Source organism: Mesocricetus auratus, unplaced genomic scaffold, assembly GCF_017639785.1.
Source record: "Mesocricetus auratus isolate SY011 unplaced genomic scaffold, BCM_Maur_2.0 Super-Scaffold_2245, whole genome shotgun sequence".
NCBI classification, from domain to species: Eukaryota; Metazoa; Chordata; class Mammalia; order Rodentia; family Cricetidae; genus Mesocricetus; species Mesocricetus auratus.
The window spans coordinates 22,897,425-22,912,040 of NW_024429180.1; the positions used below are offsets into that span (position 1 = coordinate 22,897,425).

The window sequence follows — 14,616 nt, forward strand, 5'->3', positions numbered from 1 at the left end:
ATTCTGTTCTCTAGGAGTTGTAGAGACTCCATTTTTAAATATTTATATCACCCATTTGAAAATGGGAAACACTAAAGTAAGGTGAATTGAGGGAGATTTCTGGAGCTCACAACCTAGGTTTTTGTTTCTGGTTGTTTGTTTTGTTTTGTTTTTATTCACCAAACATTTTCTCAGTACACAAAATTCAAATCATCACTATCACCAACTCCCTATACATTTCTATGCTTCTGCTATCCATGGTATTATAAGGACTTCTTTGTGTTTTTTTTTATTTTCATTTAGTTTTATATTTAATGATTCAACTTACCAAGTTGCAATTTCCTTTATTTTCAGGAGAAAACACATTAAATGCAGAATATTTTCTCATGTTGTTCAATACTCGAATTATTAACCAATCCTTTCTGCTGGTCATAACAAAAGGCTTAAAATTAGTGTAGAGTATAAAATTTCGTTTAGTTTTCCACTGCAGATAAATATAATGCAAAATATATAAATAGTATGAAATAGCTTGAGAGGAGTATACTGGCAACTCTGTGGCAGTACCTACTACCCTGAATTTGTTTTATAGACTTGGGAGTAGGGCTTACTTTTAGGAAGTAGTACTGTCACATCTTATTTCTGTTTGTGTGCAGTGAAAATCTTAGTCCTGAGACTTCTATCTGGTTTTCAAACTGTACTTTTGGATATCACTATAAGACTATATTCTTTTAAATTCTCTTAAATGGAATTTCAAATTGAGTTTGCAAAAGAGAATCATTTTGAATTAATAAGCTCTGTTTTCAGAGATTGAGATTCACAGCCACGCAGGGGAGACAGTTGCAGTGTCCCACACACCCACCTGCTCCTTCCCCTGCAGTCCTCCTCGGTGACATCTGTGCACTGTGGGATGTACTTGTTAGAACTGAGGAGCCTGGCCTGGCGCTTCATTGGCATGTCGACTCTGCAGTTGGTGTCAGGTGTCATTCTTCATGTATATTTCAGGGGATTTATGAGTTTTGACACAAAGCTGCCCTCAGTTCCCTTGTGTCCTGCTTGCCATCCACTCCTTTCCTGTTAACCCCCAGTGACCAGTGATGATCTGACCATCTCCATGATTTAGTAACCCCCAGTGACCAATGATGGTCTTACTATCTCCATGGCTTAGTTTTTTTGCAACAAGTTAATAGAGTCATCATCACTCAGTATGCAAGCCTTTCAGAGTGACCCCTTTCACTCAACGACAGTGGTGGAAAGTCCTTATCTCCTTCCATGGCTTCATATCTTAAAAGACATTAGTTTTATAGTAAAACTAAATATTATTTAGTTTTGTGTGAAGCAGCCAAGCTATCTCCCAAAGTATGTTCATTCTCACTTGTAATGAATCAAAATACCTTTGGTACTTGTTCGCATGATGTGATGGTTGTCAGCATGATGGACTTAGATTTTCACCAGTATGCTAAGTGAATCTTATTACTTTAATTTTTATTTCTCCAGCAATGTGAGATGGTAAGCAATTTTTTCACATGCTCACTTGCTATATGGGTCATCTTGAGTAAGGTATCTAATTAGGCATTTTGTCCTTAAATATACTTGACAAAAATTCCTTTTATTAATCCTGGACAGCTACCTTATAAAATGTGCCAATCTCAATGTACAAACGTGGAGAATCCCCTATGCTCTGGTCTCTATTTTTCTTTGAACTGTGTGATGTCTATAAATTGATCACTGACATTCTGATTCGCCTGCCTTGGTAGGAGAGGGAGAGGACCATGGTTCCCAAAGATGTCTCTGCTCCGTGTCCCTCCCATCGCAATAATTGGAGGTGGGCTTTACCTTGTGACCTTGATGTTCTGATGAATTAAAGAAGAGGAGTTGACTCTTCAGTCTTATTACCTCCTTATTTTTTGTTAGGAACTGTGGAGACCTCTAAGCTTCGTGCACATGCTGGACAGGAAACTGTATGTCCCGTGGGATATTTTTAGTTCTTCCAAACGTGATTGTTGGTGAGGACCTAGTTTTTTCTCTCAGTAACTCTCTAGAAATTTTCTCATAGAGAGTTTTCAACATATAATCTGAGACTATGGTTTAGCATCAAAGGCCCAGGTGTAGTGAATGATCTATACAAAAGCTGAGACTCTAATTGTAATCAATATCAGAAAGTTTCATTAAAATATCTGACACACACACATATATGTCTGTATATTTTCCCATAGAAAAATGGCAAAGGTTTTTCAAGATAATGCAATGTTTAATATGTAGTTGTCTGCAGTAGAGAGACACGTGTTGGGTCCTTGCTTTCTTGTCTGGCAGAATGGTAAATAGTATAAGTATTTACAGAATCTTCTAGAACATCTTATATCATAACCTGATTAAACATCATTGAACCTATCTCTGCATCACCATGATAATTGAAAACATCCATTGAGAGTCTACTGAAAGCAGGCTAGCAGATTCAGTGCAATGGTTGTAAGTCTAATGCAGACCATGAGCTCCTGGATTTTTGCCTACAGGGGTTTTAGGTTTGTCTGCCTTAAATTTTAATAGTAACTTGTATATCTGCCAGGGAGTGTTTGTGGCATTGCTCACTCTCCTGGATGAGGAATGGACCTGACTCTCCTACACATGCTCAGTGTCAACCTAGATGGAAAATTGGATTTCTATTCTCATCATTTGTTTCCTTAAAAAAAAAACTACTGCTTGACTCTTTTTATACATCAAATATCAAACTATCACACATTTCTTTTAATTACACAATGAATACAATTTGTATAAACAAAAAATAAAGTGAGAAAATATGCCAAAACAAACTATCAGTCCACATCCATCAGCTCTTTATCAAAGTATGTCATTTAGCAAGGACTCCCTGTTTCTTTTTTCCTGCTCTTCCACAGAAGAATGCTCTAGAAATCATGGTAAAATCTTATATTAAATCAAGACTTTCCAAGGCTTCTCTATGACCCAGTAGTTTACCCAGCATTAGTGGCTGTTCTTGTCCAATCTTGGGACCAAGTGGCTAATGAAGTCTGAGGCATTTACAGATTAACCACCACGTGCATAAGGAAACAAAGAGAAGAAGGCATGCACTTGTTGCAGGGACAGCCATGTGTATCCTACTGATAGGTTTTCTCCCTGAGATGTGTGTTGTGATATGGTTTTGTCATGTGTGAACATCATAGTGTGCATATGTGTCCAAACAAAGAAGGCTACAGTCTCATTAAAGACCTACATTGTGCTGTGCATGTGGTCTGCACGTGTTATGTGGTCTGTGACATTACTGAGGCCCTTGACAATTAAATTTAAGACTCTAGTTCAAGTTGAATTGGTTGCTTTTTTAAAAAGCATCTATTTGCAACTCAAATAAGAATTTCTGTTTTTCACAGCTGGTTTAGCAACTGTTACTTATAGGAAACACTTCTAAATAGTTGTGTAAACTGTATATTGTGACGCTTAGCTCTTCACATGTGTAGGCTGCAGACTGGTCCTCACAGTAGTTGTACAGCACACATATAGTTCAGTTAGTCCTTAGAAGAGAAACCATCCCTCGAGCTTCAGTATGTGATTTTGTGGAAACATTTTGGTTTTGAGTGAGAAGTCAGGCTTTTTTCAGAGGAATGTATTCTTAGGTCTCGGAAATCACCATTAGATTGCAAGTTAAGGATTCCTATAGAGAGCTCATACTTCTGTAAGTGAAATATAGTTTTGTAAATAAAATTTATTCACAAGCCAGGCATGCTGCCATACACTTGCAATTCCAAAACTTGGGTTGGGGGGCTGAAGCATAAGGATTGCAACTTCTAGTCCAGCCTTAGCTGCATAACAATACTCTATCTCAAACAGTACCAAAAAAAAAAAACCAAAAACCCACACAAGTGTGTTTGCTTCTTTATATTCATTACTCTGAACACCCTTCTCAATACTGCAAAGGAATGAAATATGGAAAGCTGAGCTAGACATTAAAAGGGTAAAGCATCAGTTTAAAATGTTTGTTCTGTGTCTCTTCGGGTATGTTGGGTATTACTGTGTCCTCTACAAAACTGAGTTACCAGTGAGTTCGTGGGAGCATTGTCAAATGCACACTTACTCTTAATCTCAGCAATTATAAGTGAAATGTAATTCCAATGATTATATGTCCTGCCTACAAGACACAAAATACGATATTACCCTCATATTGTGATAATAGAGAGCAAGCCACCAAGAAGGTTTTTAAATAACGTGGCAGATGGGATTACACAGAGTTCCCGGATGTTGAAACCAAGATGGGACCAAGTGGCAAAATGAAGTCTGAGGCATTTACAGATCCAGACATAATTTCAGTGAGCTAAAAATATGTTCGAACAATTTCACAGGAGGAAGTGTGAACCAGCTTTGAAACAAGAAGCTGATTCGACTTAATAATATTATTCCCTAACATACTGATGTTGCCAGTCACCAATGTTTTACATTAGTTCCATGACTAAGCCAGCTGAGCCTTGGGAGGAATGGGGACTGAGACTTAAAAACCCCTTTCATTGAACCCTCAATACTCATTTTTTTTTGCATTTGTGAGTAGGTTGCATGTATTGATCATGGAGATAAGGCAGCAAAGCACAGAAACGGATAGCTAAATAGAGTATCATTGAGAAGAACAAAGTTGGGTTAGGCACCGGGTTTATAATACTGTGCCAATGACTAACTGTGGGACCTCAGGAATTTTTATTCCTTCCCTCTCTGATACGGCAGCCTTAGATAGTGGTAGCATTCTCCTGTGTCAGTGTGAGCATTAAAGGTGCATCCTTAAGCACAGTTCTTAGCACAGTATGTGGTCAACAGGAAAGGTGAAATAGAAGTTGTTATCATAATGAGGAAAAAATGCTTGTCTCATTTAGCTATGTGATATGTTACATTGTAATAGCTGATTGAAAGTGTTGCCTATGCACAAGAGTATCGTAATCCAATAGGTGAATGAGACCTTTACCCAGAAACAGAGGAGGGCCTCATGGACTCTCTTGAGTTTCAGCAAAGATTTTGGAATTGTTTTTGGTTGTGAGCCTAGTCTTTAATGGCTGAGCCATCTCTCCAGCCCAGGTTTCAGAATTGTTGTCGACCTATTAGTTGAATTAAGTCCATCTGTGGTAGGATTTAAGAAAGCGAATATATATTTTTTGATAGTGTGGTAGAAGTGTTCTTTAATGCAGAAGCTCAAGCTCCTTGTAATCTGATTCTATCACTTTCACTGTTGGCTAAGGTACCCACTTGATGGTACTGTGAGCCATCGACCATGTGTACCTTGGAAGCCCATAAGAGTTTGCTATAAAGTTAGGCCTACATCCTGGTGCAGTGAATCCTGAACCACTCATCCGGCCCTGACATCACTTTTCAATATTGCATAGGTACAGGACTGAGGTCTCTTCACCCACAGCCATTCATATCTTGAAGAAGATACGCATATTTAAAAAATTATTTCCCGTGTCATCAGAGAAAAAACAGCTATCATTACCAACTTTCTGCTTAGGAATTGTAATCTAATATAGAAATTAAACAGCTCAGAACTGATTGGCCAGGCCTTTGTTATTCCAGTTGACTCATAGCCAGGAGGAGAGGAAAAAAGCTGCATTGGTTGTAGGAGCTGACCAGAATCACCTCCATTACAGGGATGTCTGAAACACTGTCACTGAAGATCAGTCCTTGTTGCTGTTCATCAATGCTGAATATTTTGAGGTGTTTAGACCAGTCACCTCTGCACTACTCATATGACTTCTGACCAAGAAAATGATCGTGTGTTGGAGTACTATGTCACCAGTCTTCCTTGGCATGTGGAAATATCTAATGTCACATTCTCATCAAGTTCACTTGGATTTGTATAATAGCCAACTAACAAATTTTGTGAGACTTTTAGATTAATTAATAATATCTACTTATGAGAAACAAGTAGTACACAGTATATATTTATATATGAATAATATAAATTATAATTCTGAGAACCTATAATATCCAAAGGTTGATTACAATGTAAGTACACAAATAGCACCAGGACCCCCAGATTGGTGGTGGTATCATTTTGCTTACCTCCTGGGAATCAGTAGAGCTATTGATGCCATAGCAGAAATGTTTTAAATAAAGTCATACCAAGACATGTTTGACAGCAACTTCAGATTATCAGAACCCATTGTGTATTTAAAATCTATGGTCAACTGACATTTTATGCTCCTAATCTTGTTTACTAAATGAATATACCAATATTTTGAAGGGCAGTATTGTCAATGCTGTCTGACTATTGTATACGTCATCTCCCCCCCCGTTCCTTTCCTGATGGTTGAACAAGACGGGTCTCACAGTGCTTCTAAGTCTGTTAAGTGGGGTTTGAATCCTGGGTGCAGAGATGAATATGTGTGTGCTGCAATGTGTCTACACTGGTTATCAATTACTGACTGAAAGAACTTGGCCATGTTCCCAGTGGTGCGCACTGCTGTTTATGGTGTCTCTTATGGTTGTGGCTGGGCATGTTCCTGGAAAAGCAAAGTGAGATATTCCCAAGGAAAACAACTTCATTAAACAACAACTAAATAATAACCGTGGGGTCGTTTTCACTTATAGTAGGCTAAAATGTACACTTTGACTTGACTGTAGAATTTCAAGACCAACAATGAAAATTTAAAAAAAAATGTGAAAGTAAATTGATTTCAGTGTGCTAAATGGGCCATGGACCCAGTCGTGTTTTCATGATTTACCAGCTTTTAACTTCAAAACTGTGGCTAGCGTGCATTTTATCCCAGCTAGTGGGGGCAGGGGTTAGAGTACACCAGCTGTAAATTGGTCCAGAGCACTAAAAGGGACATTAGCCTGTAATCAGATTCTAACAGTTCATTAAACCTTCCTGTCGCACAGCTCCTGTCCTCTCTCCAGCTTGGCCCAGGCTTCCCTTATAAGGTTTCCTCTAGCCTTCCTATCGGGGCAAAACCTGCTCCAGGGTAGGAAGCTGTGTCAGCTCATCCTTCACTGTCTACCAACCAGGCAGCCTTGGGAGGCTTTGTGAAGGGAGAGTCCCAGAGCACCCGGGAGAAGCTGGTGGAGTGGAGAGAGAGCTGTGGGCTTCATGCAGCAAGGCATCCCCTAGAGTAGCTTAACACTACAAAAGGGGCAACAAGTGACGAGTCTATGAACGATGCCTCATGTGTAAACAACCTCAGGAATGAAGAAAAGATTTTAAGTTTGGAAGAAGTTAACTGAGTTCACCAGCAATGCTTGGCAAAATTGTAGTTGCTTTTGTCAGGGTCTATTAGGATGAGAAATAACCCCACAATGTTGTACATTTCTAAGGGGAAAATATGACAGGAAATTGTAATAGTCTAGGGGATGTGAACTTTCTCAATACTTCTTAGGACTAAAGGGAATTAGTGTATTTTTCCTTTCCCTTCTTGTTGATTTCTCAGGGAAAATATTTGTGATGAGAGAACCTCTAGGTTGCACTTCTTGGATGATCTCATAGAGTCAGGAACTGAGAAGTTGGGAGTGCATCCCTGTAAGGCACCCTGTCTGTAGAATTCGGTAACAAAATAGCCAACTGTGATTTGTTGGGATGGAGTTTTTATTGAATTGCTTTCATGAAAATCAGCTGCCTGACAAGTAAAAATGTCAAATTCTGGAAATAATACTAAACCTTTGTCACCCTATAAGCAAATATTTAGGAACTCCTATATATATATATATATATATATATATATATATATTATATATATATATATATATATATATGCACACAGAAATTTGGAATAATCTTGAACAAACACATTTTGTGTTAGTTGCATTTCTCATTATCTAATAAAATTCACCCATAAGAAACAAGTTATACACACATGTGAGAATGTACATTTATATTTGTTTAATATACATCTATACATGTATATGTAAAATGCTTTTATCACACACACACACACACACATACACATATATGTATACCTTCTTTGTAAGAGCTCTTTGGTGTCGTGTCACCTCTGTAAGGCCATTGAGCAGAGTGACAACTCTGAAACCTTAGGTTCAAACATGCCAGCACATCAATTTGAGGTTGTCTCATTTGAAACATGTTTTGTGATGAGTCTAATTTGGGTGCCTTATGTGTGACTTTCTGAGTGCCTTTGTAGCTGGCTGACTCGAAACTGCCTAAAGCAGAGAGAACTAGTGAAATATGAACTTAATTTCAGCTTCTCACCAACACTCAAAATCTGCTGAGCCACAGTTTCAATGCGGCTTCCCTTTCAGAAGTAGTGAAGAGAATGGTAACAAAGTATCTCTTATTGATGACTTTCAGCTATTCACTTTTAAATTAAAACTTGTTTAGGTTGTTTTAAAATAGTTCCTTAGGGGCTAAGAGAATCTAGGATCATATTACTTTGTCTTTAGATTATTCAGGCTTCAAGAGGACAAAGAGTATTTTCAGCTGAATTTTTAATATATGCATGTCTGTACACAATACAGCCTGTAGAAGTAAGGCTGAAAGAAAACTTTGTCTTTTGCTTCCTCCCACTATTGAGAAGGTGTGATAAATTTTCCAGCCCCATATAAATTAATGTAATGTTTCTGCACTGCAGTTTATTACAGCCTGACCTCCAACCCGGAGGTCAGAGAGCCACATTGATTCAGTCAACTTCCTAGTCATTATTTCAAATGAAAGTTCAGATAGGGGATAATTGGTTATGCTGATATTCTCATTTAATTATGCTTCGTTCTTACAGAATTAGGTGGGCAGTACTGAAGGGATGGCAGTGAGGGACGGCTACCTGAGGGGGGATGTCCTCTTCTGGTGCTTCCCAACTGAATGCTGCTCTCTCTTCTGTTCACAGAATCTCAACACTCTTGAGAACAGAATGCTAATGCTCGATGGGATGCCGGCCGTCAGAGTCAAAACAGAGCTTTTGGAATCTGAACAAGGGGTAAGCAGAGATGTCCACGGATGCCCCTCCTCCTCATGTCTGGTCTATTCACTTCCAGAGAAGCATTATCTCTTTTGTCCCCTGCCTACAGAATCACCTGAGCTTGCTTCTCACCCACTTGCAACCTTAGATATCAGCGTCCACTTTGGAGTAGACAATGTTCCGAAGCTAGGACTTCTTGATGACCTTAGGAGACCCCCGTGGCTGAGTTAAAATTGCTGCCTGGAAAGCTACTGACACCAAAGTGAAGAGAAAATATTTAAAATAAGATGGGAATATAACTCGTCGATGTGAAGTTCTAAATTCAGAAATGACAGAGAACAGGCATGGGAATATTATTGTTAAATAGTTTTCATTTTTTTTAATATTTGTATCTAGCTCTCCTGCTGATATCTAAAGTGTTACCAGTTCTAGGAGATGGTTACTGTGAAAATACCCAAAAGCAAAAGGAACACAATTTAGCAATACATAGCTAAACTCATGAACAAATTTATGGATGCAGGAAACCATGTCTAGGAACACACATTTCATATGAGGGCACATATGCTGTTTTATTATTGCTAGCATTTAAAGCTTTGCTAATCAAAGACATAAATCCAGTATAATTCATTGCAGTGATGTCTGACCATGGTATTTAAAGAAGAACTCACTGTTTCCCTGTGTGCACACTGGCTAAATACCTTATCACATTGCCACTATGTAGGCAGAACAAAATGCTAACTAAAGGACATAATAAATCTGTACTTTCTGCTTATTGTTTGTCCTAATGAAAGAAATTAACTGTAAATACTAGTAATTTTGTAGTTGAAGAATCCAAAGAAATTTTAAATGTAAACAGGATCTCAAAAATATAGGATGGAAATGAGTGTGGTTAAGTCCATCTGGGATGTCCCTTGGGCTTAATGTCTTAATGTTTCATCATCTCAGTAATGGCTGCTGAGACTATGGACCTATAATAAACTGTGAGGTTTTTCTCTGTTTTTTTACTTAAGTTAGAAAACAAGATTGTTTTACATGTCAATTCCAGTTCCCTTTCCCTTCCCTCCTCCCCTGCCCCCCCCCAACTACTCCCTATCCCATCCTCTTTCTGCTTTCCAGGGCTGGTGAGGCCTTTCATGGGAGATCTTCAAAAAGTCTATCATATCCTTTGGAGTAGGGCCTAGCATCCTCCAGCTTCCCCCCCCCCCGTGTGTCTAGGCTGAGAGAGTATCCTTCTATGTGGATTGAGCTTCCAAAGTCCATTCCTATGCTAGGGATAAATATTGGTCTATTTCCAGAAGCCCCGTTGATTGCTGAGGTATCCTCATTGACACCCACATTCAGGAGGTCTGGATCAGTCCTATCATGGTTTCCAAGCTATCAGTCTGGGGTTCATGAGCTCCCCCTTGTTCAGGTCAGCTGTTTCTGTGGGTTTCACCAGCCTGGTCTGACCCCTTTGCTCATCACTCTTCCCTCTCTGCAACTGGGTTCTAGGAGTTCAGCTCAGTGTTCAGCTGTGGTGTCTGCTTCTACTTCCATCAGCTGCTGGATGAAGGCTCTAGGATGACATATAGGGTAATCATCAATCTCATTATCAGAGAAGGGCATTTAAAGTAATCTCTCCACTATTGCTTGGATTGTTAGTTGGGGTCATCCTTGCAGATCTCCGGACATTTCCCTAGTGCCAGATTTCTCTCTAAACCTATAAGGGATCCCTCTATTATGGTATCTCTTATCTTGCTCTCCTCTATTCTTCCCCCGACTTAACCTTCCTGCTCCCTCATGTCCTCCACTCCCATTCTCCTAGCTACCTGTCCCCTGCCTCCATGCTCCCAATTTGATCAGGAGATATTGTCCATTTCCCCTTCTCTGGGAAACCATGTATGTTTCTCTTAGGTTCCTTCTTGTTTCCTAGCTTCTCTGGTGGTGTGGACTGTAGGCTGGTAATCCTTTGTTCTATGTCTAAAATCCATATATGAGTGAGTGCATACCATATTTATCTTTGTGACTGGCTTACCTCACTCAGGATGATTTCTTCTAGTTAATGCATTTGCCTGTGAATTTCAAGATTCCATTGTTGTTTTTGTTGTTGTTTTCTGCTGAATAGTACTCCATTATGTAAATGCACCACATTTTCTCTATCCATTCTTCAGTTGAGGGGCATCTATGTTGCTTCCAGGTTCTGGCTATTAAAAATAATGCTGCTATGAACCTAGTTTACCAGATGTCATTGTTGTATGAATGTACATCTTTTGGGTATATGACTAAGAGTGGAATTTCTGGAACTTGTGGTAGACTGAATCCCATTTTCCTGAGGAATCTCCATACTGATTTCCAAAATGGTTGTACAAGTTGGCATTCCCAACAGCAATGGAGGAGTGTTCCCCTTTCTCCACATCCTCTCCAGCATGAACTGTCATTGGTATTTTTGATTTTAGTCATTCTGACAGGAGTAAGATGGTGTCTCAAAGTTGTTTTGATTTGCATTTCCCTGATGGCTAAGGATCTTGAGCACTTTCTTAAGTGTCTCCCAGCCATTTTATCCTCCTCTATTGAGAATTCTCTATTTAGTTCTGTATCCCATTTTTAATTGGATTATTTGGTTTTCAGAAGACTAGCTTCTTGAATTCTTTGCAAATTTTGGAGATCAACCCTCTGTCGGATGTAGGGTTGGTGAATATCTTTTCCCTTTCTGTGGGGTGACTGTTTGCCTTGTTGACTCTGTCCTTTGCCTTACAGGAGCTTCTCAGTTTTAGGAGGTCCCACTTATTAATTGTTGATCTCAGTGTCTGTGCTACTGGTCTTATGTTCATGAAGCTGTCTCCTGTACCAATTCATTCAAATGTACCTACCACTTTCTCTTCTATGAGGTTCAGTGTGGATGGATTTATACTGAGGTATTTGATCCATTTGAACTCAAGTTTTGTGCATGACCATAGATATGGATCTATCCGCATTCTTCTACATGCCAGCATCAAGTTATGCCAGCACCATTTGTTGAAGATGCTTTCTCATAAGTTCTTTTCCGTTGCTTCCACATTCCTTTGCATTACCTGGCCATGTGCAGCATTTCAGCCTCGTTTCTCCTTCTCAGTGCAAGCCTGTGTTTGAAAAAGATCTCTATTGCAGCAGAGGATGTCACTTCTTGTTTATATCTGGCATTGATTTTTGTAATCCAAAATGAAATGTCTAGAGAATGCCCATCACTTACAATCCCCAAGCTCTCTGCTGGAATAAGAACTGTTCGATGCGCTGAGAGAGTAGAGCATCGCAAAAGAAAAAGAATACACAGTCACCAGTATTAGCTAGCTGTTCTTAGACAAGCTTTCTATGTCTGTAGGAAAGCCATGTGTTCATCTGTCATTTCCCAATAGACTCATTAGTTTACCCTCCCTGGTCCTTCCTAACATGCAGTTAACTCTACCTTAATAACCTAGCAGAAGGAAGAGTTTGCACTGTTCTTTTAGCATCCAATTGTCTCAATTCATGTCATAAAATCTTTACTCTTGTCATGAGTTTGGTGAAGTGAATATCTGTGTAATCTTTCCATACAGGTGAGAGAGCCTTTTCTCACTGGTGGGGGTGGGGAAGGAAAAAGGTAGTCTGTATTTCCCAGCAGTCCTTTTATCTCATAGTACTTCCTTCAACAAGAACAACAATAAATCTATTGAAACCATACATGCTAGAAAATGGCAAAAACTACAGAAACTCACAAGCTATGGTGTGGACCAGGGGTCAAAACCAGGGGTCATTGTCACCAGCTTGATAATCTCTAATAATATCTGGGAATTCTTTTGATATTTCTGTCATTTTTCACTTTCAAGGTAAGCTCTGCATGAAAGACTCAGGGTTTTTGAGAAATTAAGGCCAGTATACACAGAGTTTTACAGTGAGTAGGATTTGCACATCATATGACTTATGGAAAGTTCTGTTTGTCCCCAAATATGAACAGGAAAACTTGTGGGTTCCTAATTATTACTTAACTCCTGTTCATTAAAATCATTTTCTTCTTTGTGAATGGTGATGATTTTGCTCCTGTAACACTAGTTTTGATTGCACGTGGTGAAGGAAGTTAGAAACTTCATTTTTCTTCAGATTTGTTTATATTTCTTAGCTATATGGCTGGTGTAATCCTCTTTTCTTCTTCTAAGGGGAAGTCTCAAGAGAAATGGTCCATAGTATTTAGTGACATGGTTGTGACTGCAACTCTCCAGAGATACAATAGTTTGTAGTACTTTAAATCTCCTTAAAATAGATAAAATCAAATGGGTGGTGGTGACTCTTGCCTTTTATCCTAGCACTCAGGAGGCAAGCAAATCTCTCTGAGTTTGAGGCCAGCTTCATCTACAGAGCAAGTTCCAGAACAACCATGGCTACATGGAGAAAAATCCAGAAATCATAGGATGGGTTGTATGTATACTGAATGATTTCTCAATCTCAGACTTTTTTTAGAAGAAGAGTTAGAATTTTGAAGATTTCTAACTTTTTTCATTTAAAAGCGGATCGAAGTTTAATTTATCATAAAATGTAAACATGGTAGAGAAATTTCAATGAGTACTCCCACATGCTGTTATGGGGTCTTACAAATAAATGTCAGTGTTTGTTAGTTACCAAGAACAATAAGGAGGCCCACTGTTGGTGCCTTCATCAAATCCGTAACAGCCATGTCTCAAGACATTGCCTTTAGTACACACACATCAGCCTTATGTCTTTTTAGGAAGAAAGTGGGTTTTGTTTTGTCTTGTTTCTAGGCAACATATTAGAGACAAAATACAAGTTCTGTTTCATGTACCAAGGCTAGCTGTCTTCTTTGTCTCGTGTGTTGTAAATAGTCCCTCAGGTGTTCTGCTTTTGACTGGTCTCTGCCTGACTCCCGTCCCTCTCTTGAACACATTTCAAGGGCCTAAAGGAAGATGTAGTGGATGACTGGGCTGAGGGAGACTCACCGTGATTGACAGGTACCTGGCTGAATAAACACCTGAGATCACCGTCTGACTCACTTCAATGTCTTTGAGTTTAACTTCTACACACAAGTAGTTTCACTGGTATTTAACGTTGAAATGCTTTCCCTCTCCTTTTGGCCTTTTCAAGATTGTAGAATATCAAATAAATAACAAATTTGACCAGGATTAAATCTCTCCCCTGGGAAGTTCTGCCTGACATTCACTTAAGGAATTATATGTGTAGATTTTGATTGTGTTTTTGGTCAGAATGCAAGTTCGTAGAGTGCAGGGGCTATTTCTTCCACTTCTTGTTTGTATCTCTTTTGCCCAGTACATGACATGTCCTCAGTTAATATGTGATTTGTCCAGTGCCTTTCTATTCTAACCAGCATATTATGTGTATATCTCCAATCAGTTGTTTGCTAGCCTGCTTTGTCCATGTCATGTGATAACTATGAACATAAACATGGAATTACAAATATCGGACACTCATATTCTCACAGGTAGCAGAGACTTGTAGCCATGGGAACTGAATAGAAATAGCCACATATAGGCACTATCTAGCTCCCTCTGCTCAGAGTTCCAAGGTTCATATGTTTAGTGATGTTAGAGATCAGTGCCTTGTCCTGTGACTTCTGTTTCCTTCAAGCGTGTCCTAAGACAGGACATGCTGCTGAGCTCTCTGTAGCAAGGGGATGCACTCTTCTGATATACTTCAGGGGCACAGCAAGGAATGAAGGAATGACTTTGTCCATGACCTCTGGTGCATACACCCTGCTGTTAGAAGAGCTTCCCAAGTGCTGGCAGCC

At 39.2% G+C, this 14,616-nt stretch overlaps 1 protein-coding gene across 5 annotated transcripts in view; it reads left to right on the forward strand.

Annotated features, from left to right (window-relative positions):
- Klf12 (Kruppel like factor 12) overlaps positions 1 to 14,616 on the forward strand; it is a 402,663-nt gene that overhangs the window by 159,372 nt on the left and 228,675 nt on the right. For all 5 annotated transcript variants that reach the window (XM_040752477.1, XM_040752575.1, XM_040752624.1 and 2 more), the window contains one exon: positions 8,796 to 8,885. In XM_040752477.1, coding sequence (XP_040608411.1) covers positions 8,796 to 8,885 — 90 coding nt within the window. The remainder of the gene's footprint in view (positions 1 to 8,795; positions 8,886 to 14,616) is intronic.